General features: G+C 29.6%; 1 protein-coding gene, 1 long non-coding RNA gene and 1 pseudogene across 2 annotated transcripts; all 3 read left to right on the top strand.

Moving 5' to 3' along the window:
- The first annotated feature begins 1,206 nt into the window (after positions 1-1,206).
- On the top strand, positions 1,207-8,043 carry LOC103495091 (annexin D5-like). Its single transcript, XM_008456547.3, has 6 exons — positions 1,207-1,394; positions 3,096-3,241; positions 3,340-3,558; positions 3,759-3,974; positions 5,868-5,957; positions 7,577-8,043. The coding sequence occupies exons 1-6, from the start codon at positions 1,319-1,321 to the stop codon at positions 7,769-7,771; spliced, it is 942 nt and encodes a 313-aa protein (XP_008454769.2). The 5' UTR covers positions 1,207-1,318; the 3' UTR covers positions 7,772-8,043.
- Positions 8,044-19,783: 11,740 nt separating this feature from the next.
- Positions 19,784-22,723, top strand: LOC127151167 (MLP-like protein 43; annotated as a pseudogene).
- Positions 22,724-24,323: 1,600 nt separating this feature from the next.
- Positions 24,324-25,608, top strand: LOC107991325 (uncharacterized). Its single transcript, XR_001763305.2, has 2 exons — positions 24,324-24,517; positions 25,231-25,608. It is a non-coding gene; the product is annotated as an uncharacterized LOC107991325 (long non-coding RNA).
- Positions 25,609-26,533: the final 925 nt, after the last annotated feature.

Below are 26,533 nucleotides of genomic sequence, written 5' to 3' on the forward strand. Positions count from 1 at the left end.
ATTAAATTGTATTCCTAAAAAAGTTTTCAAAATATCACCCATTAAGCCATTGACTTACATTTTAGTTTTCCTTTTCCCTCCAGGTTATCAGTGTTAAGGCCAGTGTGAAAAGGGTAAGGCGAGGTGCTACGAGGTGAAGAGAGCGCGCAAGCCAGACGTTTTAATTTACATTATATTTTAGAATACATGTATTTAAGGAAGTGTGTAATTTAAATGTACTTGGTTCACGTGACTTTAAGTAATATAAAATAAAGTGAGGTTGTTATAAATATATCCTATATTGTTTCTCTCTATCACCTAGTAGTTAAGATGCGAAGTTGAGATGAAATTACTTGAGACCGAACTAAGCGATAAAGCTATGATTCAAGGATTTAAGTGGAGTATTCTGGCATTTCAAATAAGGCGTCAAGGCTGTTCAGGACGCGTCGCTTGTCGCATCATGAGTTTCAAGACGCGTGCAGGATAGGACGTGAAAAACTACATTGTGGATGTTTTGGTGTAAAATAATCATCTCATTGTCATGTGGAATCTTGGAAAAATATGTATAGTAGAAAAGATAGGTTACATAAATGATTGAGTATGAATCTTTGTGTTAATAATCTTAACTTTTAAGGAATTATAAATATAATAAAGTCTATTAATTATAGACTCTATTGTTGGCAAACTTAAACAATATAACTAGTAAGTGATAGACTTTGAGAGCTTGATTTAAATTTTGCTAACATATCTATAAATTGGTTTGTTTTATTTGTAAGTAAAATTATTTTAAATGATAAAATTATTAAAAATATTTACAAATCTAATAAAAATCTGACACCCTATCTACGATAGAATGCGATAGCAATAGACTACCTGATTCTATCACGTTCTATCTATAATAGATTACTATTTTAATTCATTTTGATGTATTTGAAAACAAACATATTGGTAACTCACTATCACAAATTTGGAATGACATCTTATGAGACATTATTTTTCATTTTTAAGTAATATTTCTTTTTAAAGAAAGGTCTAATTGAAGACAAAATTAATTATTGGAAATAAATAATCCCTAAAACAATGGATTAAAAACATTCTTGTAAAGAAAGGGGAGAAAATTATGGGCAACAATAGAAAGAGTTGCCGAGGAAGAAGGAGAGAAAAGGGTTAGAATATTCTTTTTTTTTTCTTTACTTTTTCTTCATCCTTGTTTTATGTTGAAATATGTTTTAATTTTTCTCTCATTGGATTGCCCAGAAAACAAAAGAGCAAACCCATTAACACCTCATTATTCTTTCAATTTGTTTTTTTTAAAAAAAACAAAAAAAAAAAAAAAGAAATGTCTTCATTGATTATTCCACCTATTCTTACTTCTCCACAAGATGATGCTGCCCAACTTCATAAAGCCTTTAAAGGTTAGAATTTAGATTTTATGTTTTTTTTTCAGAAATTAATTGATTAACTAATTCAATGCTTTTGTTCAATGTTTTGATGTTTGAATCAATGATGAAGAATTTATAGTTCATGGTAAATGAATTTGACTCTCAAATGATTATGCAAATGAAAACTCTGGTTTAATCTTTCAAATGTTATTATTTATAATATTTATATATATATTTTTTTTTCTTTTTGTAACGTGAATGGTTGTAATTATTCTATTTGTAAATAACTTAAGTTTGGTTAACCATTTCGTGGTCTATAGCTTCATTGTTGAAACGTTATAAACCCTATTCTTATATATGAAAGTTCGTATTTATTTTTGTGTATATATTTAAAGAAGTATGGGTGTAATAACACGTAAGAGTATAGGTATCCCAACATGAAAAAAATAGGTTCTTGAGACATTTGACAAATAGATATTCATCACTAAAATCAGTTTATTAAGTACACTATAAATATTTCATAGTTAATATTTTCGGGACAGATCTTCAATGCTAAAGTCAACTTTTGATACATTTGTTGACAACGTAAATTTGTCATATAAAACAATTTCATGATGGATAATATTAATTGTCAATAAATAGTCATTGTTGATTGAAATTAAGTGCTATAAAACAACCAATCAAGACGGGCATGATAAATGAGTCATACATTCACTTATCTTGACGATGAATTATATGACAAAAAAATTGTCACATGAAAGAATCATAAAAGTGATAATGACATTTTTAGAGTCATTTAAACATGTTTTTTTGTATTAATAATTGGTTTTTCTTTTTGGAAAATTATTTTAAATGACAAAACTTCTTAAAATATTTACAAATATAACAAAATATCACAATCCATTTGTGATAGTCTGGGATAGTTCAAGATAGACTATTATTTATGTTTAACATATAGATAAACACTACTGCAAGATTATCTTGACCGTCTATTGTGGTGTGTCCATCATACAAATATATATAGATCGTAACCTATTTTGGTCTATTACGGTCCGCCAAGATGAATTAAATATTAATTTTTACTATATTTTCTAAATATTTTTGTTCATTTTGTTATATTTGAAAATAGTCTTTTTTATATTGCTTAGCGAGAGAAGATCTTTTTTTTTTGGATCGGATAAAATAGTGATAGAGAGAAGTTGGAAAAAGTTGTTGGAAAAAGGAAAAGTTAGAGAGAAATAGAGGACATGTAAGTTTTAAACAATTCTATAAAAGTCCCATAACGTTTGAAGGAGATGATTATTTTACTATAAAACATATTTTAATTTGTGATTTTGATCCTCTCATAAGCGATTGTATTTCTCTTTCTTGATCTTTCTTTATATATAGTTTATCCGAGAGTTTTATCTAATATAATATATATAGTTTTCGTGAGAGTATTTAATTAGAGAGAAATTATATCTTAATTAATAGGATAAAAAGAATGGACCTAAGATATTCAAGAGAAAACAATGTATATATGGATCATATTAATTACAGGTTATGTAGTTTATAAGTATTAGATATATAGTATGTAGTTTTGGAAGTTTAATAACCAAATAAATACATATTTGATCAAAGTTCAACGATTATACTGATAATCTAATAATAAGAAAAATATTTGATAACCATTTTGTATTACGGTTATTTGATCATGACATAGCTTAGTATTGATCCATATGTGTGTATATATAGGTTTTGGGTGTGACAGTGGTGCAGTTGTGAATATTCTAGCACATAGAGATGCAACACAACGTTCTCTAATTCAACGTGAGTATAAAGCAATGTACCACAAGGACCTCATCAAACACTTGAAATCTGAGCTTAGTGGCAACCTTGAGGTGAATATAAAGTACTTATATACTTTCATTTTAATTTAATGTCTATAATAAAAATAATTGAATATAATATTCATGTGAAATGTTTTTGGCTTTTTCAGAAAGCAGTTTTATTATGGATGCATGATCCAGCAACTAGAGACGCAGTAATAGTAAAAGAGGCATTATGTGGAGAGCCAATACATCTTAGAAGAGCCACAGAAGTATTATGTTCTCGTACTTCAACTCAAATTCAACACTTAAGACAAATTTACTTGTCTATGTTTCAATCATATATTGAACATGATATTGAAAAAAGTGCTTCTGGTGATCACAAAAAGGTTCATTTCATTCATTCACACTTTCCTTTTATAATATTATAATCTTGCTTTTAATTATCACTCTGATCATAAACATTGATATAATTAATAAATAATGTTGTTTGCACCACTAATTTGTTTCAATTGATCTTTAGGTCGTTTGGGGTTATATATGTTGGAAGATGAGGTTGTTTTATATGGTTATTTTTTTGGATATGCAGCTGCTATTGGCTTATGTAAGTAAACCAAGATATGAAGGCCCAGAAATAGACAGAATATTAGTAGAGAAAGATGCAAAAGCTTTGTATAATGCAGGAGAGAAGAGATGGGGAACTGATGAACAAAAGTTTATCAAAATTTTTAGTGAAAGTAGTCGTGCTCATCTTGCTGCTGTTGCCTATACTTATAAACAATCATATGCCAATTCTCTCGAAAAGGTACATTATTGTGATTACACTTTCAATATTTTATGTTTCAATCATATTCATACCTAACACACTATTATTGAAATCTAAAGTTATTTTAAGAGCGTTTAATTTGGATTATTGACATAATTAGAGTATTTTTTGGAAATATTATTCTTAAGAAATATTATATTATTCTTATATACTATTTCCTTTAGTGTGTTTTAATATGGTTATATATAGGGTTGTAATCTGTGATTATTATCAATGAGATATCAATGAAATATCGATATTCTATACAATCTAACATGGTATCAGAGATTTAGGTTTCTTTCTCATTGTTCAATCTCTGCCTCCGTCTTTGACTAATCATTGACGGAGGCAGACAGAGGCAGACCAAAATGTAAATCTCTCATTCTACTGTTTGTTTCCACATTAAAAAAAAAACCCTTCCCCTTTCTTCTTCTTCGCACGTGAACCAGCCTCCACTTTCTTCTCTTTCGTTTAGCTCCGACAACGACCCAATCATTGTTGACCAATCCACCGTCCGCGAAGCTCCGCCACCTCCGCTCGAACCCTTCTTCTTCCTCAAGCTTCAGCCACAACCCCATCTGAAAATTTTCTTCTCCAATCGCCGGTCGCCATTCCAACCGACCGCCGCCAAACCCTCTAACTCAAATCTTCCTCAGTTTCGACGACACCAGCCACCAACAACCAAACCCACTCCCTCTGTTCCGTCGCACATAACCCAAATAACCTGTTCCTTTGCAACACACGTCCGCTGCATGAAGCTTCATGCATCAGCCGCTGCCGCCCTCAAATCTACAAATCTGCCATAGCCACTCCTTTCATATTTCTCTCAAATCTCTCGTCGTTCAAACCCCACACCGTCCCGACTCTCTATTCCGCTCAAATCTACAGTTCCATCCAGTGCTAGAAGTGCCAGAACTTGTGAACCAGCACTGCCTTGGCCTTGCAATGCCACTGCCACACTGCTCGAACTCCCCCCGAGTTGCTCGGCATTCACGTGTCGCCTAACTGCCTCTTGGTCATACATTCCATTTAATAACATTGGATCGACACAACCACCCATATCAGGCCTCTACTTTGATAAATGATTAGCAATTTCAACCAATGCCAATTCCCATCCGGTTAGCCAAACTTTGCAGCCCGCGTCTACCACACCGAACTCCCTTTGTTCAGATTTGCTTCCGCTGCCACCGATACTGGTCTCAGCTCCGTTCATCTTCGCCCCAATCTTCAGCCGCCGCCGTCTCTTAGATCTGCAAGATCCACCGTCGCCACCGTCGCTCTCCCTGCCGCAAAACTCACTGACGACGTCCTCTCTTTCTCAGCCGCTCTTTGGTCTCCGTGAAATCTAGTCTCTTGTTCTACTCTCCGCCGCCCCATTCTCCGATCTCTGTTTGCTTCAAGACGAAGCTCTCTGTCCTCTGTGTTTGTTTTAGCCTCGTGATTCAGTTCGTAAAATTACTTAAAAACTTTGTAGGTTATGTTATAGATCTTTATATAAGGGTATATGTCTCCATCCCAGAAGTTCTTCCTTTCGTTCTTTGTGGGATCTGTCTCCCACCTAGAAGTTTTTTGTGTTTTTGTTCTTACTGGGTTCCTGATTCTATCATATATCTACTGATTTGCTTAATAAGTTTTCCTAACAAACTCAAGTTTGTGATAACCTTGAGTTTGAGGGAGGGTATTGACATAATTAGAGTATTTTTGGGAAATATTATTCTTAGAAAATATTATATTATTCTTATATGTTCTTTCCTTTAGTGTGTTTTAATATGGTTATACGTAGGATTGTAATCTGTGATTATTATCAATGAAATACCAATAAAATACCGATATTTTATACAATCTAACATAGATAAAGGTTTAAGATTAAGAGAAGCCCATAAACTTTTGCAGGCAATAAAAAGTGAAACTTCTGGTCATTTTGAGTATGGCCTTTTAACCATTGTGCGTTGTGCTGAGAATCCTGCTTTCTACTTTGCGAAGGTATTGCTCTATACTCTCTCTAACATATTTAAATAAATTACTTCTTGCTTTTAGTTTGCACATATATTCAAACTTCCTTCTAAATGTTTTTATCTAACCAACAATGGGTCAACTATACCTTCCTTATTCCCCCTTCCTTTTCAATATATTTTACAAGTGATTTTAGCAGGACCAAAATCACATTTAACCTTTCCAAAAACTTCTGATTTGTGGACAAAGATCCAAAATCCTCCATTGTTTTGATCGGGAATTTATGCAATTTGCGAGATAATGTATCCGTACATTACAAAAATTGTATAATATTGTCTACTTTTTGAAGTAAATTCTAATGAAATTACTTTTTAAAGCTATTTCAAAAGTCTAGTATTAGTGGAGATAATTATTGACCTATCTTTCCTTCTCTAGAAATTGTGAGATTTTACTTGCATTAAATTTGAAGCTTTTAAAAACCGATTTTAAGAAGATATGTTGATTGTATAAAAATAGTTTTTAAGAATGTGACCTTAACCAATAAAATAATTTGACATACATTTTCTTAAAGTGTTTTTTCGAGGAACCACTTATTTTGTTAGCATTTTTTAAATAACAACCTTTCCAAAACACATTTTGTTCCTAGATTTTGGAGGGTTGTTTTCACACACATATATAGCAAAATTATTTTAAATAAATATAACAAAGTTTTAAAATCTACGATATAATAGATATCGGATGGCAAGGACAGAATCTATCCATTCTTAAGTTTATTATATTTGTAAATATTTTTCTATTTGAAATAATTTCTCAACTTTAAATTATAATTTAGTAATTGAAATTTAATTCCTTATAATTTATGTCTAATTTGGTGACCATTTTATTTTATTTTTATCGAAAATTAGACATATTTTCTTTCATTTTCTCACCATGGTTTGTATCAATATTTTACTACATTAGTAGAAAATGGATAAAAAAACAAATAAATTTAGGGTGGACATAATGTATGGCCTTAATTGCCGGATAGTGTTTAGTCTTTTGTACTTTTAAATTTATAATAATTTAATTTTTTAAGGATTAGTGTGTACACAAATTGTGTAAGCATTAGCATGTAGTTAACACCTTTTTTGTTATTTCAAATTCGAAATAATTTCACTTGTATCATGAAAATTTCTTCGAATTTTTTCTCAGGCAAGACTTAATTTTTGTAAGTACTGGAGTGGAGGATTTGAATTCGGAATCTCGTGTCCTTAGATACATACAAGTGTCAATTGAGTTAAGGTCATGTTAACGTAAACTTACATTTAATTTAAAATCTTAATAATGGTTTTTCATCCTAGGAACTAAATGCTAAAGAGAAATCCGTTATATATAGGAATTAGTTTAAGCAATTTAATTCAATTATGATTTTTCTTTTTTGGTAAATCACCTCTTAACAAATCACTCTCAAACATATCTTAAGTAACAAAAGAAAAAAATGTAATTAATAGAAGGTAATATGTTTGGAGATAGGTTCATGTTTTGAAGAATTATACTAATAATTTACATGGTTGAATAATATATATATATATATATATATATATATATATATATATATATATATATATGTGTGTGTGTGTGTGTGTGTGTGTTGTGTTTGAGTATGGTAGGTTTTGCATAAGGCAATGAAAGGCATGGGAACAGATGATTCGACACTGATAAGGATAATAGTGACAAGGACAGAGATGGATATGCAATATATAAAGATTGAATATCAAAAGAAGTATAAGAAAACACTCCATGATGCTGTTCATTCTGAAACATCAGGCAGTTATAGGGACTTTCTTCTTTCCTTGTTGGGCTAAGGATATCATCACAAACACCCCCTTCCAATTTTCCTCAAACATCTCCACACTAATTTTCATATCTTCCATAGCTTTCAGAAACCTCACAATTTTGCTCTTCCTTATTCAACATATTAATTTTGTTCTTTTTTTTTTTTTTGGTATTTATGTTTTAGTAATATCTTAATCACTTCCTTATTCAACATGTATTGCACTACTGTAAACTATTTACGGCTCGTGTAACAAATCCCATAAGGTTAGCCATTTTTTAATATTTCAGATTTGCCCTTCCATCTTTCTATTCTTCCTCGGGATTCATCTTCCTCCTATTATTTCGTCTTCTTGTCTTTCCCTATGATTTCGTCTTTCTTATTTTCTCTTTTTCTTTTCTGCGATTTCTTTTCATCATTTTTCTTATTTTTCAATTCTTTATTTATGTCATTTAATATTTCCATCGTTTTTCTTCTTTTCCTCTTTGTTTTTTTTTTCTTCAATTTCTTTCCATCGTCTTTCTCTTTTTTTATGTGTTTACATTTGGTAACCAAATCTAAACGACTGTGTACAACAAAATAGAAAAATCTAAAAGATCGATAATCTTAAAAAAAAAAGAATCATTTAAATTGGAGTAGTCAAATTGTATATAAAGAATCTTGAAAAAAAATCATTTAGATTGAAGTAGCCAAATGTAAATGATCTTTTAAAAAAGTAAACGATCATGTAAAAAAAATAAAAGATCGTGTATAAAAAATCTTGAAAAAAAATCATTTGGATTGGAGTAGATAAATGTAAATGATTGTGTAAAAAAAGTAAACAATCGTGTAAATAAATCTAAACGATCGTGTAACAAAATTAAATGATGGAATTGAAAAGATAAATTGTAGTCATATCTAAAAGATCGCGTATAAATTGTAGCCATATCTAAACGATCGTGTATAAATTATGACTATATCTAAACGATCGTCTTGTAGTCATATCTAAACGATCGTGTATAAATTATAGTCATATCTAAACGATCGCGTATATATTGAACCATATCTAAACGATCGCATATAAATCGCAAATATATTACGCGCACGTTATTAACGGCGTGGTTGACGGAATATTTTTGGTATTTTACACGGTAGACCTCTAGGCTCTTACCGTTTTTAGAATTGTTTTATAAAGTGTAAATATTTTGCCGCTTTTTTATATTTTTGAAAAGACTCCTACATGATTATTATTATTATGTTTTAAAATTTATAGTAAAATGTGGTAGAATAATAATAATAATAATAAATTCAAAAAGTGACAACAAATTAGTAATAGCTAGGAACTAAATTTACTATTTATTAAAAATAAAAATGTTAAAATTAAATATTTGAAATTACACTAACTAAAATTAAATAAATTATTATAAAGTATAGGGGCAAAAATGGTATTTTAATCTGAACATAAAGAGGGGATACAACCCTATTCCAAACTTTTGAATATAACAAAAACAGAAATCAAGACAAAATATTGGAGAGTTAGAATAAAATAAAGAAACCCTAATAGAAAAGGAAATTAAGAACAAATTCAAAGCGGTTTGTATTTAGGATTTTAAATTTGAATTACCTCAAACTAAGAGGTCGTGACAAAGATGATGATGGATGAAATGGCGGCCGTAGACAAAGCAGCCACTAACAACAACGACGATGCATCAGCCCTAACAGCAACAACAACGCCGACCCTGACGGTGGAGGAGCAACCCTAGTGCACTCCATTTCTATCCATCCCTTTACCCTTCTTTGCAAATCTTGGGGGAGGGGGGGGGGGGGGGGGAGGTTAAAGGCTAACTCTGGACGCTTTACTTAAAGCATCAGGATATATCCAAGAACTCCCAATACTTTACTTAAAGCATCGAGATATGTCCAAGAACTTCTGACGCTTTACTTAATGCGTCGGGATATATCCAAGAACTCCCGATGCGTTGCTTTGTGCTCTGGGAGTTTTTGGATATATCTCGACGCTTTAAGTAAAGTGTCGGGAATTCTTGCCTCTCCCGACAACTCAGTTTGTGCATCGAGAGAGGCCCTAACTCCCAATGTCATATCTCCAAATGGTGTAAAACGGTGTCAGGAGATCCAAAATTTCTTTTAGTGATTATTGTGGAAACAACAATAAATTAAGATTAGTATGAGTTATAATTGATAATCATAGGATAGTTATACATGTAGAGACATAAATTATAATCATATTTTCTTATTAAAGAATACTAATTGGACCGACCCCTTTTGAGATTATTACATGGATATGTGTCATAAACAATCTCAAATATTTGATTGTTTTAATACTTAGATCTGAGATTATCAGTGTCAAACATAAGAATTAATCTATATATAATGCAATCAAATATTATCTTTAATCGGATAATTATAAAGGTTGTACTCGAGTACATTATGAATTATGTAGTTGACAATGATTAATCAAGATAAAAATTATCCCTCTTATTATGGAGAGTGTAACGCCCCAAAAATTTAGATAATTTGGGAGTCAGTTATCTTAATTTTGTTTATCTAGATTTAATTTATTGGGCGTTATTTTGAATCCATTTAATGAGAATTATTTGATTTAAGTGGGAATTAAAATTAATTAAATATTTCTTGGATGAATATTTAATTAATTAGAGGTTTTGACACGTGGTGTTTGTTGAGTTTTTATTAAATGGTAGGTTAAGAGGATTAAGTAAAGTTGTGGATTTTAGTGTTGTTGAAGTTGAATTTAATTAAATAATTATGGACGTTATTTAATTAAACCGTAGGGTGGAAAGTTTGTTGGAGATTTGATAATTATATGTATACGTGGAAATATATATATAATTATTATGTTAAAGGAAAAGATAATTATATTTGTTGAAATATAATTATTTAAGGAAAAGATAGTTGTATTTTGGAGAAAGGATATTTATTAAAGGAGAAAAAGTAAAATAATTATATTTTGGGAAAATATAATTATTTGTAAAAGGATAATTAATTACTTTGGAGAAGATAAATAATAATTAATTATTGTGGAAGATAATTAATTATTTTGGAGAAAGATAAATAATAATTAATTATTGTAGAAGATAATTAATTATTTTGGAGGAAGATAAATAATAATTAATTATTGTGGGAAATAATTAATTATTCTGTAGAAAGATAAATCTTGATTATGGAGTGGAGTTGCTATGGTTGGGTTAAGATAATTCATGTTGAAAGTTATATACATATAATTATTATGTTAAAGGAAAAGATATTTATATTTGTTAAAATATAACTATTTAAGGAAAAGGTAATTGTATTTTGGAGAAAAGATATTTGGTAAGGGAGAAAAAGTAAAATAATTATATTTTGGGAAAATATAATTATTTGTAAAAGGATAATTATTTTGGAGAAAGATAAATAATAATTAATTATTGTGGAAGATAATTAATTATTTTGGAAGAAAGGTAAATAATAATTAATTATTGTGGATGATAATTAATTATTCTGTAGAAAGATAAATATTGTTTATGGAGTGAAGTTGTTATAGTTGAGTTAAGATAATTCATGTTGGAAGTTATAAGTGATTTATTAGAAAAGATTTGATTGATTAAATTAATTGAGGACTTAAGTTAATTTGAGATTTTGGAGGGAAAAGTTAGTTTTGGTGGAATTGTAATTAATTGAGTATATATATATATGGATATATATATATTTAATTAATAATTTGGAAAAGTGTAGTTAATTATATTATGGAATATAATTATATTTATTTGGAAAAGAAAATAATTCATGAAGAGAGAGATGATTGATTTTGATTGGACGAAAAAGATATATATTTATAAGAGAGAATAATGGTTTAAATAAATATATATTTATTGTAGATTTTGGTGAGAGAAAAATAATAATAATAAAGAAGTATTATTATTATTACTAATGGTTATAAATGCCTAAGATTAAGGCATTTATTTAGGAAAGATAATAGGAATAAAGATATATGTATATTTTTTTTGGTATTATATATATATATATCCTAAAAGGAAAAGGAAAAGGAAATAATAATAATAATTATTATTGTTATTATTTGGGTCTATAAATAGCATTGGAATGCTTAAGATGGAAATAAATGAAAAAGAAAAAGGTTCTTTATCTTCTTCTCTAAGATAACCCTCTGCTGTCGCCACCTCAGTTGAAGTTAAGATTGGTCTCTTTGGAAGCTTGAGGATTTAAAGTGATGAATTAAGAGGATTTTTCGACCTCCATTTGAGTAACCTTGGTAAGCCAATAAAATTAAATTAATATTTTATTAATTTAATTTTGGATCTATTTGAGGTTTCTTTAAAGGTTCAATTGGCTAAACTTTTTAAGATCTAAATCTTGGATTTTTCCCAATCAAGGTTGAATTGGTTTCAACCCCAATTTTTAGAAAGTTAATTAATTTGGGAGGATTTTTGGATGTTAGCCAATTGCTAATTTCATTAATTAAGATACTAAGTTTTCCTTTTATGATTAGGATCAAGTTAATTGGAGAATTTTACTGTCAACTAGGGAGTACCTTTGTTTGGCTAAAATCTCCAGGTAAGAGATTCTCCTACTAGACCTTCGAACTGAATTCAAGAGACCGCATGTAATTATGATTATGCATTGATGGTAGCTAAAATGCATAATTTGATGATAATGATTATACTGAGATTATGATGATAGTTGATGTTGATGATGATGACTGAGATTATTATGTTGATGATTGATGATGATGACTGATGTTATGTTAATGACCGGTAGTATGTTGTTGATGACTGTTGATGATTGTTAATGCATGATATATTAATCACATGATTAAGGACGTTAAGATTAATACTCATGCCATGTTATGATGTTATGTTATGCTACATGCTATGGATAGGGTGTTCTGTTAACTTTGTCTATTAGAGTCGTACCTGCATGGGTGTCCTTCGGGATCACCACCTATTTAGGACTGTGTGGTCCGACGGGACGCCAGTCTAGCATGGATATAGATATGATTCGAGTGATTCGACGGGGTCCTCGCATCCCGATCGTCTTAGTGTTACCCCCGGGTTCACTACAGACCAGCATGTCCTAGGTGCTCCCCCGGGACACCGAAGACCAGATTTTCGTTCCTACGGGAGCGCATGTTGCACGTGTTCGGGAACGTGCCAGAGATTGGGTACCATTTTCAGGACTCTAATGGGAAGTTAACAGACACCTAGCGGGACTAGTAGTAGGTCCCTTACTGAGTATATGTTTATACTCACTCTTTCTATGTTTAACATTTCAGGCGAAGGTAAAGGTAGAGGAAAGCTGGCGAGCGACAGAGAAGGATCCGTGACATGCCATATGGGGACTCAGTTTTGCTTCCGCGTTTATGTTTCAGTGTTTTAATATTCCGTTTTTAATGAAAATTTATTCTTCCCTCGTTTCAAAAAGTGTCTCTTGTCATTGTTCCTTTTAGTAACGACTTCAGCTTAGTATAAAGAGTTGGGTCGTTACAGAGAGATATCTTTGGGCCCCTCGATTAAGCATGGTTGTGGAAATACATGGCCGTGTTATAAACGAATTAATAAGGGTCTTAATATCATTTATTATTTTAGTATGCTTATTGATTGAGAAAGCAATTGAATTAGATAAGGTGACTTGTCCATGTCTTATATTCAATTATGGATATCTCGTGATAAAATAATTAAAGCAATAATTATATTAGGCTATGTTAGATCACTGACTTAATTTAATATGGATAGTCATAATGTCTTGCTAGAGACCAATTATGACTTGTGTGCCATAAAACAAGTTATGGGCTCATTGCCATATTAAATTAACCTAACGGGTCGCGCACCAAAGAATTGGATCCATTATGTCTTTAGGGTAGGTAATTAATAAATCCAATTGGAGAATTGGAATCCTATTAGAAAACGTAATTAATAAGTCTTATTGGAGAATTGGAAACTTATTAGGAGACGTAATTATTAAGCCCAATTGGAGAATTGGAAGCTTACTAAGAACCCTAAGTTTATTAGGAATCCTAAGCTTATTAGGAAATCCCAGGAAGCCTATAAATATGACTTCAAGGGTCTTTTATTTTACATATAAGCAAAGGCATAAAATTCGTTCTACACAAAGAGAGAATAGAGAGTCAAAATTCTCACTTTGTAAGGTTCTAACATACCCGAATTTGAGGAGTTGAATTTCCAGCTCATGTGTGGATACTATTAAAGAATACTTGTGATTTTGCAGCGTTTTGGTAATACAAATTGGAGGATCGTTCTTATCAAGAACAATGTGTAGTGTTGTGCATGTCTATGTCTAATTCTACGTGGTGAGTCATGGCCATTGCATGCTAGATGCTCACTATGTCTTTGGTCTTCATGTAACTACTAAATCCTCGTTGAGTACAAGTTTTCCTATTGCTTGTCCAAGTGTAAACAAAACAATATATTTCCTGGGTAATCCAAGATCGAACATAGGGAATTGATATCAAATCTTAGTTCTAAGGCTCACTCTTCATCCAGGTAGTATATAATAACCATCTACACAATATAAGGTAAAAGTGTGTGACTGAGCTAAACTACTAAATCTACACTAGAGAATCTGTACAAGGGGATAAGAATGGTGGCGAGATAGAAATGTGAACAAACTTCCATAAAGAAAGAGTGAAAGAAGGTCTCCGTGTTACTAAGCGATTAAGCTATCTAGCATCCTTGATGCGATAGAGATTAGTCAACTAGCTTCTAATTAAGGCGAACACCTCTCAGTCCTTTAATTGTCACACTTGCTCACCTCTCAGATACAAATGATAAAGCTCGGCTAAGCGAGTTTTATCTAAAAGTATCCACCTACAAGACTTGTAGCTCTTATCTTTTAAGGGTGACAACTTCTTGGCACCAAATGCCTAAATTTGTTCTCCTTTCGAGACACAAGTAATGGAAGTTATCTCGCCAAGGTGGAGTTTGTCTCCAAACTCCTTTTGTGCGCGTAAGCCATATCCTTGCTACTTACTCTCTCGAGTAGTTGGTGATATACACTAGACAAATGATGATTATAGCTCAACTAACGCGATAAGCTTTATAAGCTAAACTTCTTATCAAGAACTTATCACAAACTTAAAGTATAGATAACACATTGACAGATGAACAATAAACAAATGTTGGATTGGAAAAGGTATAAACATGTAATGTATTAAAGAATATAAGCCTTAGGTCACTGTATAATATGAACAACATACATTACAAAGAAATAAAAAATGGAAAGTAAAAAGAATGAACATTACAAGTTAGAGGTAGGGAAATGGTGGAATCTTCTCTACTCTGTCCCTAAGCTCTCGCTCACAAGCTAACTGGTGGAGAAGAAGAATAACTTTTATAGACGACAGAAAGGCTACTCCTTTCTGCCACTCTCTAGGTTTGGACCCATTCAGGCACCCTTTGGCCGATCCATTCAGATATCTGATAACCACTTTGCTTGGTAGGGATGGAGTCATTTTATAGGAAATTTTTGGAGAGAAACTTCTATTCTTCTGATCATGTCAGCGTCAATTGCTGCCTTGTCAAGTCACATCAATTCCAACTACCATTCTTGTCTTCTAGTGAACCTTCCTCGCATGATGACGTAGTTTCTTGCCTAGTGATTTTACTCACCAGGCGGGTTCTTCTTGCGTCATCCTTTGCACGTGCTCCTCTACGATTCACTAACTTCTTCATCTCTTTATAATCCTGTGTTAAAACCCTGAAAAACAGGGTAAAACAAGCATGGAAACTTATATAAGATGCATTTCCTAATAGTTATGAATTTGAGAAGTTACGCGTTTTGACACATTTAATACTTTTGGTTCCATTATTCTACCTAAAAGGCCATAATAACTTGTATTTCTACAAGTTATCACACCCCCAAATTTATAATAATGCTTGTCCTCGAGCATAACACCATATCACTACTTGTCCCCAAGCAAAATTCCACCTTAAAGACTTACCTTCCTCTTTGCATTTATAAACTTCTCAAAAATACGATTTAGTTTTATTTGCTATTTAGAGTTTACTCTCATTATGTACTTTCCACTATGAAAATATTTCTAGGTTCAAAACGTGGCAAGATTAATACTAAAAATAACCTTGTTCATTCCCCACAAAAATCTTATTTTCAAATTTTAGAAATGGGTAAAATTTTCGAAGAATTTTGAATCTATTTTGGCAAAAAATGCTTTTTATTTACTTATTTACTAGCTTAGCATTTGGCGTTGAGTTGGAACTCTTTTCACCACTTATTACTCAACTTTCAAACTTTTGACTTTGAAGCTTTGCTTCTTATTTTTGGTGAGAGGAGGCAACTTTGAAATTGTTATTTTAATTGAATAAAAGAATTAAAGAATTTTTTAAATTTCACATTTTTTGCTTTGCTTTAACTTATGTTAAAACGCCTTACTTTTTAAACACCTTGTAGGATTTTCAAAAAGCTTCAAAAGCTTTAGTTGGGACCTTGCACACCCCAAATTTAGAATGTGACAATGTCCTCATTGCTATAAAAATGAATGATAAGATTTATCATCGAAAAATCTTACAAAATAGGTTTTAGGTAAAGCTTGCTCGCCTATATTGAACACAGGTAAACTTTGGAAATGTTTCCTAAGTTTCTTTTACAAGTTAAATGTCTAAATATAACAAATGAAACTTTATTTCACATAGTTTATATCATTGAAGTTATGATTGAAGCATAAAGAAAAATTAACTTTCTTAAATGCGAAGAGCCAAGCTTTCGACAAGAAAAACTAAATGCATATTAATTGTATTAAAATTTTTACTTGTATTGAAAATATCATAATTACAACGAAATACAAGTTACACGAATTTATGACCAAATAAAAAAATATTTATGGCAGTTAGTTTTACCATAAATCAAAATAATATAACAGTTTGTTATTTTTCTTTTTTCTATTCTCATATTTGCTATTTCCACGAATTTTCCTTCATTCTACTTCAAATTTTTGTTTTCTATCGGTAATATAGTTCTTACAAAACCTAATACAAATGTAGTTTGCAATATTTTTATTAGAAATCTACATACATAATGTTGGATAAAGAATGTTTAATAAAAAGTGAGTGGGTCTCTATTGCTATTTTTGATGCGATTGTTTTCAATTATAATAAAATAAACTAAAATATTTATAAAACTAGCAAAATATTATTGATAAATTTTAATAGAGATGTTATACTTTTGAATATTTTTAATTGTTTTCTTATTTTAAATTTTTTTACGTAGATTTAAAATATACCAGAATAAATCAAAATATTTAAAAAAAATAATAAAAATTTAGAATTGATTAATGATAGATATTGATAAACACTAATAGAAGTTTATCTATATCAGATCAATATCTAACATTTATAAAATTTAAATATTTTGTTATATTTTGTAAATATTTTTAGTAGCTTAATTTGTTAGAATAGAATAATTTTTTAAATAATAACAATAATAATATAATCACTTAGTTTATCAATTATCATTAATTATATAGGGATTCCCAAATGATGTTCATTGAGAAATAAATAAATAATCGATGACTCACAAGTCACAAAATAAGCTAAGCAGAAATATAATTATGAATTATGTATACCAAACTGTCACGTTTTTTCCAAGCAATAATAAATAACTCAGTGAGGCACCACACACAACATGGTAATTGAGAAATATAATATTAAAATAATTAATATATAATATATATAAATAAACTAAGGAAATTGTCAAAAATAAAAAGTTTGACAAAATACTTATTATTTATGAAAAAAATCAACTATAATAATGAATTTTGTATTTTTATGGTGTTTTTCAGAAGTTTTTTCAAAAATAAAAAAGTTTGACAAACTATTTACACACAATGGAATAAAACCACTAAAAAAATTCATTACATTTGATTTCTCGAGTGTAAATATTTTATCGAATGTTCTATCTTTGACAACTTTTTTTTGTTTAGTTTAAATAAGGGAAATTTTCATAAATATAACAAACGAGTAAAAGATTTACAGCCTGTGTAATAAAATGAAAAAGTCAATGAAGTTGACCATTTTTTTAAATATTCTAGGTTTGTCCTTCACTTTTATCGTCTTTTTTCTCCTTTTCCTTTGCGATTTGTTTTTCTTTCCATCATCTTTCTTTTCTTCCTCTTCTTGTTTTTTCCAAATTGTTATTTAGTTCAAGATCGTATGTCAAATATAAAAGTTATATTTTTATTTTCAAACCGTCATTTGGTTGTTCAAGATCGTGTGGTAAATATAAAAGATCTTGAAAAAACCGTCATTTGGTTGTTCAAGATCGTATGTCAAATATATACGATCGTGTACAAAAAATAGTCAAATCTAAATGATCGTATACCAAATATATTACGCGTGTTATTGACAGCGTGGTTGGCAGAGCATTTTTGGTATTTTCTATTATGAGCCTGTGGGCTTTTCCTGTTTTCGGAATTGTCTATACAGTGTAAATATTTTGCCGCTTTATTATATTTTTTAAAAGACCCCTTTAAATAATTTGATTTTTTTCTAGTTCTAAAAAAAACACAATAAGATAAAATTAATAATCATATAGAAAATAAGAAATTGAAAAATTCTCAACAAAATCCACCTTCTCCCATTTCTTTGGATATTTTTCAAATATGTTGCTTACGAAACCCATCAAATTTGACTATTTATAGGCAATTTGTTAAGCATAAAGTGGATTGTTTACAATGTCAATTTTGCCCTTCAGTTTTCTTCCTCTCATGCTATTAGTGACTTCCATCGGTGATATCATGTAATTAGTGACTACTTGCTAGACATCATGTTTAATATGTCAATATGTTTTTCATAAATTTATCACTGATAACTTGAACTTTAAATATCTAAATCATATGAATGTTGATAGCATAACCTGAAATCAATTATATATGTCAACAAAAGTTGCAACTATATCAATTTCATTTATACTATCAGCGATATAACCTGTCAAATGGATAGTATGTTAATAGTGGTTCAAAATTATTACCGATATAGCATGCTAATCTAATCTCTTTTCTTTGTCCATGTATGCTAAAAACAAACAACCACGAGTATCACTTTATAGTAGCATTACCTTCATATCATTAATACATAGGAGCTTATTAGGGATATTTCTTATGGATGGTATAACTGAACAATATTATTAGTGATAGCAATAGAAGAATATCATTGATAGTAGCTATATAAAATATCAATTGATAGCTTAATTAAACCTCATCAATTCAAAATTGAATTATTTACTAAGGAGATTTAATTATATAAATATATATATATATATATATATATATATATATATATATATATATATATATCTTTCTAATGATATTGCTTCTAGTTGCTATCAGTGATATCTTTCTAATGTAATCATTGATAGATAATGTTAGTGATATCATTTTACGTCGATAACAAATATAGAAAAATTATTTACTGTAGCTATCAGGAATATAAATTAATAGTAACATCACTAACAGAAGATATTAGTGATGTCAATTGATACCACATTTCTCAAATTGAAAGCTATCAATGATGACAGTTATCAGCGATAGCAGCTAACTATAGCAACTGATACCATATTTTTCAATTGAAAGTTACTCTACCCTTCAGTGGCTATTCTTGATAAAATCAAAGCTATCGCTAATAGTCTTATATCAACTTATAGCATATCGCTCAAATTAAAAGCTAGCATTGATAGCATATATCAACGATAGCGATGTATAACAGCTATCAATTGTTATCAATGATTGCTTTCAATTTAAGAAAACCAAACAAAAATACTCGTAATGGTGACAAGTTATTACTGATAGTAGCTATCAATAATAAAAATTGATAATAGCTAGTAGTGATATTGACTAATTGTAGCTATTAGTGATAGCTTTCGATGGAAAAAAAAATAGAGAAAAGGTGTGTGAAATAATCAATCTTCAAATCTTAGACTTTTTGGCCAATATATATAGATATGCAACTAACCCATTACCTTTTAAACGCTTGAAATATAACAACTTATATCTCAAACCGAGAGAATGTGTCTCCTTAGGAAATTGGAGGCTGATGTAGAAATTGAGGCACCAGCTTCAAAATTTCATGAATTGCTACAAAAGAGATTACACCATGTGTCCAAAGCTTCTGGAGACAAAGTTCAAAGCTGTGAATTGCATGAGGATGATTGGGGAAAAGTTGGTTCTATCATCTCTTGGAACTACTTTCATGGTTCGATATTTTAAATATTTTTTATGAGGGATACAATTTTTTTTTTATTATTATTATTTCGATAGCAAAGGAAACCATTTTACTGGAAGAATATTTGAATTTGTGATTTCTTATAAGATTAAAACCACACAAAAACATAACGGCTTATTGTCCTAATTTGAATCTCTTTTATATATAATTACTACCATTACTTACACTTAACACTGTATTGTGGTGTCATGTGATTGAGGTATTGCATTCATATGTTGTAATTCCTTCTAGGCCTTAGGAGAATTATATTATTGCTTTCGATACATTGAATATCATAGAAAAAAGAACATTATTGTTTTGATTAATTATTTTAATTGTTGGATTCAAAATGAACTATATTTTGTATTTTATAGATATATCAAATTTTGTTATAAAAAGTTATTGAAAAATTAGGTTGCTTTCAGTTTTATAAAAAAGTATAAAGCTGAAAATAGTAAAATAATCTGTTCTTTTGAAAAAAAAGTGATCAAACTTATTTTTCTTCCTTTTAAAAATAAAAAGAGAAAGGTAAACTTACATGAATATAACCGAAGTGCGAAATATTTACCATCTGTACAATGATTTAATAAAAGCTCATGAACTCAATTATTTTTTCATAAAATATTCTATATCTGTCCTTATTGAATTTTGATTTTTGGGGGACGATTTTTCAATTCTTTTTCTTCTTTTTTGCGATTTATTATTCTCTTCTTCATATTATTACTTCCCTTCTTCATATTATTACTTCACTTCTTCATATTTCAACTTCTTGCTTGCAATTTCTTCATATCTTCTTATAGAATTTTTTCTTTATTCTTCATCACTCATCTTTTTTTTTATTTCTTGGTACAAGATCTAAACGATATCGGTACAGGATCTAAATGATCATCTACCAATATCTAAATTACGATCAGTTGTCTATCTTAGATATACAGAGATAGACCACTATCACTAATAGATTGTTTAACTTTGGTACAAGATCGTTTGAGTACAAGATTGTTTAAACTAGGTATAAGGGTACAAGATCATTTAGACTAAGTAGAAGGGTATAAGATATCGTTTAAATTTGGTACAATACATTTAGATTTGATACAAGATCGTTTAGATTTAATTTGATACAAAATCATTTAGACCTGGTATAAGATCATTTAGACTAGGTACAACATCGTTTTTTCACGCATGTGTGACTAATTAATCGCAGGGGTATTTTTGTTATTTTACGTTGTTAGCCGATGAACTTTTTCCTTTTTCAACATTGTTATATACGGTATAAATATTTTTATACTTTTTTCTATTTTTTAAAAAAAAAACCCAAAGAAAAAACAATTTCTCGTGTATAGCTTTTAAATAACATAAAAATAAGTAAATCAAATTTTCAAAAGGAGTTTTCTCACAAATAATAAAAGAATAAACAATTTACATCTCACAAACAAAAACAACTAAAAGGTAAAAATTCTTGAGAGTGATTATTTTTAAGTATAAATATTTTATATGTATTTCTATTTTTTTGGCAATTTTCCATTTAAAGAGAAAAATTATTGTAAATGACGAAATATAACAAAATTTAAAATTCTATAAAAAATAGACATTAATAAACTTAAATTAATGTCTATCAATATCACTAAGTCTATCCGTGTCTATTGATTAATGATAAATTTAAAATTTTATTATAATTTTATAAATATTTTAATTTATTTTATTATATTTAAAAATGTCTCTTTTCAAAAACCACCTTAATCATAATAATTAATATAATAAAGGTGGCTTTATTTTGTTGGTTTGAATTATGCCATGCATATTAATTTTGATTAACTTTGTCTCAGAAGTTCATATCTATTTAGTTCATTATCCATTTAAAAAAAAAAAAGGGGGAATAATAACGTTCACAAGTGGTTATTTGATAACAACTATTTGGTTGTTGAAATTTTCCTTGGTTTCTTAAAAGTTCTTTAACATTGTTTTGGTCGTTCCAATTATAATTAAACACTTAATTCTTAGTTAGCCAAATTTCAAAAATACTAAAAGTAGTTAACCTATCAAATAGATCAACAAGTAGAAGAGGGGGTTAAAAATTTGTTTATCAAATATTAAAAATAAAAAACCAAACCGTTATGAAATGAGATCTAAGTTTAGATGATTTAATTGAATTCTGTATTATTTCTAATAGGTCCCACCAACTTTATATTAAAAAAAAAAAAAAAAAAGGAAAAGGAACGAACTAATCTATATTTGATATAATTTGAATATTATGTGTTATGCAACCCAAAAATCTATATTTTTGTGAATCACATAGTACTGAATTCTAAAAATATAAAATAGGTTAAAAAAACACCAAAGTTAGAATCTGGAGATCATCGGTTAGACATAAAAATGGAAAATTTAGAGTCACAATAGGATTTTCGCTTAAAAACTTCCTACGCCAAATATGCACAAATCTCAAATTTGATAAGCAATGTTAATTGTAGATGGAAAGGCAAAGGTGGGAAAGGATGTGATTGAAGCTGTGGATGAAGAAAATAATTTGATACGTTTCAAAGAAAATAATTAGATGGAGACCTCTTGAAGGATAATAGAAGCTTCAGTTATACCATCCATAAGCTATGCCAAAAGGAAAGGGAAGTGTGATTCACTGGACAATGGAATATGAGAAACTTCATGAAAAAATTCCTGATTCTCATTCTATGCTACAGTTCTGTCTTGGCATTTGCAAAGACATTGATGGTCATCTCAACAAAGCCAATTAATGAAGATATGTCTTTACCTATGCTATATTATTAATCTACCAACTATCTAATGTCAAATAAATGCTTGCATGCATGTGTATGGACCAAGTTTGAAATGACTTTTCAATTGAAAGTACTTGTGTGTTTTCATGTACTTGAAAAGTTATTCTAATTAATTAACTTGGGTCATAGTTCAATTTCTTGTGCTTTAATCTAATTTATAGGATTGGGAATAATAAAATTGCCGAAGTTATTTTAGAATAAATTAAATTGATAAGTCTTCAAATAATATTCATTATATATTCTCTCTCTAGTTTTTAAATACAATAAACGACGAGAGAAATGAAATGAATATTAATGAGGTATATACTCATTATTTTATTTGTTTGTGTGGTGCTATTATATATAAGCTACCCTCTTTGAATTAGAGGTATATATAATGCATTATTTTATCTCATGACTTGTTATTCGGAATCATTTGCAAACACATTAATTAATTGTGTTAGATAGTTGAGGTTTTCTAATATATATTTCAAGTACTATGTATTGTGATATGGAGCTCGCTTCAATTTGTCAATTTAACTCAAGATTCACCCAAAACGTAAGGTTTAAAAAGTTGATTTGGTATGTTCTCATTTACCATATTTTAGTACAAGTATAATATATTTTTTGTCCACCCTATATGATTTGTTTGGATGTTTGGTGGTGTAACACCTCAATGCTATTTCTATAAACGATTCTAATTTTTCATAACCAAGTTAGGGTCATTACTGATTTAGTTATCTCTTGATCACTTTCTAAAAACAATAGTAGAAGTATAAACCAAGCAAGTCCTATATGGTAGGCCAAGAGTCCTTGATGCTCATCAGTTTGCCTTTCTCCTTACCTTTGCCTAAAAAGTTAAACATAGAAGAAGGATGAGTATAAAAGTACCTAGTAAAGGACGACTTACTACTGATCCCTTTAGGTTTATCGTTAACTTTCAATTAGGAGGTACCTTGAATCATAATATCAGTCTGGTGATCTCGTAGAAACACACATCGGTCATATTAGTCTCATGATCTCGTAGGAACACACACATCAGTCATATCAATCTAGTGAACCCGTAAGAACACACACCAATCATATCAACTTGGTGATCTCGTTAGGAACATACATCAGTCATATCAGTCCAAATAGCATATGGTAGTCAAACTTAGTCCAACAATAGATATAACATGTGGACATCGTCCAACAAACTCCATAATTACAAATCAACCATACGATTACATCAACATAATTTCAAAATATATAATTATTGTTGAAAAGAAAAGGATAATTATATTTGTTAGGAAAAGATACTATACTTTGGAAAAAAGATAAAGATAAATTAATTGTTGAAGGATAATTATTTGGAAAAATATATTTTTTTATTGAGGAAGAAAAATGAAAATAATTATGTTGTGGAAAAATATTTTTTTTAAGTAGAAGGATAATTATTTCTAAAAAAAAGATAAGTTGATTGGATGAGAATTAAATGAAGAGAGAATGTTGTATTTATTTTGGAAAGAGAAAAAGGGAAGACGATATTAATAATAATATTGTTATTAATAATAATAATTATAAATAGTAAGTGGGCCTTTTGAGTTTGTGCAAGTCAAGAGGAAAAGAAGAAGAAAGGTTTTCTTCTTCGTAGCAAAGCCCTAGCGATCGCGGCTCCACCTCCTCTGTTTCCCCGCTCGTTGTTTGCCAGTTTTCATCTCCGTTCACGCTTAAACAAAATTGCACATCCAGTCGTTCCCTTTGCTCCAATCTTTGAGGCTTTGAGGATCATGGGTAACTAAAGGCAATCTTCTTGGAAAGTGTGTATTTTAGTAGAACTCTTTTAGAATGGATGTCTAAATTGCTTTTCTTGATGAATCTTTGGATTGTTTTCTATCTTGCTTTTACTAAAGACTTCATTGCTTGATAGAATTAGCTAGCTACCTAAAAAATCATGATTCAAAGATTAATTTTAAACACGCCAAGCACAAAATTAAAGCATGATTATTTGATGACTTTAGAATAATTTTTTAGCACAATCATCCTATTGAATTGTCTTTAATTGTCAATTTAAAATTCACCAAAATATCTTCCATTACATGGAGGCATTCCTTCGTTTAGAAAGTCTCAACCCTCCCTCCTTTCCATGCATAACCTTGATTCTTGAATATTTTGTAACCCATCTTCTTTTATATTTCTTGAATTGAATTCCCTATTAACAAAATCCTGGTGGGTTCAATTGCTTTCTTTCACTATTCTACTATTCTTTTCTAATAAATCTTTTAAATGGTGACATTGAGTATTATCTTTGAAGGGTTTTGAGATTGTGGCAATTTCTTTTACCCAATCAATATTCATTCTTTGATTTACGCTTCTTTCTTGTAATTTTGCTTAATCCTTTGAACTAACAATTGACCGATTCTTGCATCTTTAATTCAATTATGATTGTTAAGACTATTTTTTACTTGCTTTTTGTAACTTAACTCTTCCCCTGTCATATTTTATAGAAAATATGTATCTAGATATCACAACAAGACCAACGCCACAAAAGTCACTTAAAACAGAGCTAAAATGACTAAGAACGCTGAAACAAGTTAAAAAGGCATTTTTGTAATTTCACCAAAGTCACGCGCTGCGGCGCGGAGGAACCCTGCTTGAAGGCAGTAGTATTTAAAAGATGAAGCACTGCGGCATTCACCTTGAGCATTGTAGCAAAATAAAGTTCATCAAATTTTATTAAAGTTCGTATTCAGTGTTTAATTTTTTTAGTACATTGTATATTCTTCCCATTCAATTAGATTTAGAGCATTTTAATTCTTTTTTAGGTTAGAGTATGGAAGTATTTTCAAAAGTAGCAGAATAAAATCCATCGATTTTTTTTAGTTCATTTAAGTTTTTTTTACTATATTTTAGGAGTAGTTTCATTTTTTTACTCTTCTTACCAAATTTCACAAGGAATAAAGAATGTATTGCATAGGATAAAAGGTGAAAATTAATTTAAAATGAAAATTTGATATGAAAAAAAAAACCTCATCCAAATAATTATGTTTACTTACTAAAAAAGAGAAGTATTTTTAAAAATGGTAAAATATTAAAATTAGGGGTCTTCTAAAAAAATATAACAAAACAACGAAGTATTTACATTATAGAAAACAATTTAAAAAATGGAAAAAGCCGAAAGACCCACTGTGTAAAATATCAAAAATGCCCCGTCAACCACGTCGTCCACAATGCGTGCGTAATATATTTGCGATAGTTTAGATTTGGCTATTGTTTGGTACGCGATCGTTTAGATATGGTTATTATTTGGTACGGGATCGTTTAGATATGGTTATTATTTGGTACGCAATCGTTTATATATGGCTACATTTTATCTTTTCAATTCTATGTTTAATTTTGTTATACGATCGTTTAATTGGTTACACGATCCTTTAGATTTTGGGATCCAAATCTAAATGACTTTTTTTTTTCAAAATTTGGTACACGATTTTTTTAATTCTTTGATACATGATCGTTTAGATTTCTCTAAGCGATAATTTATTTTTTTTATACGATCGTTTACTTTTTTTTACAGATTGTTTGCATTTGGCTACTCCAATCTAAATGATTCTTTTCTAAGATTCTTTATACACGATCTTTTATTTTTTCTACACGATCGTTTACTTTTTTTAAACGATCGTTTACTTTTGGCTACTCCAATGTAAATGATTTTTTTCAAGATTCTTTATACACAATCTTTTATTTTTTTACACGATCATTTACTTTTTTTATACGACCGTTTATATTTGGCTACTTCAATCTAAATGATTT

Source organism: Cucumis melo, chromosome 10 (genome assembly GCF_025177605.1).
Source record: "Cucumis melo cultivar AY chromosome 10, USDA_Cmelo_AY_1.0, whole genome shotgun sequence".
Classification (NCBI taxonomy): domain Eukaryota; kingdom Viridiplantae; phylum Streptophyta; class Magnoliopsida; order Cucurbitales; family Cucurbitaceae; genus Cucumis; species Cucumis melo.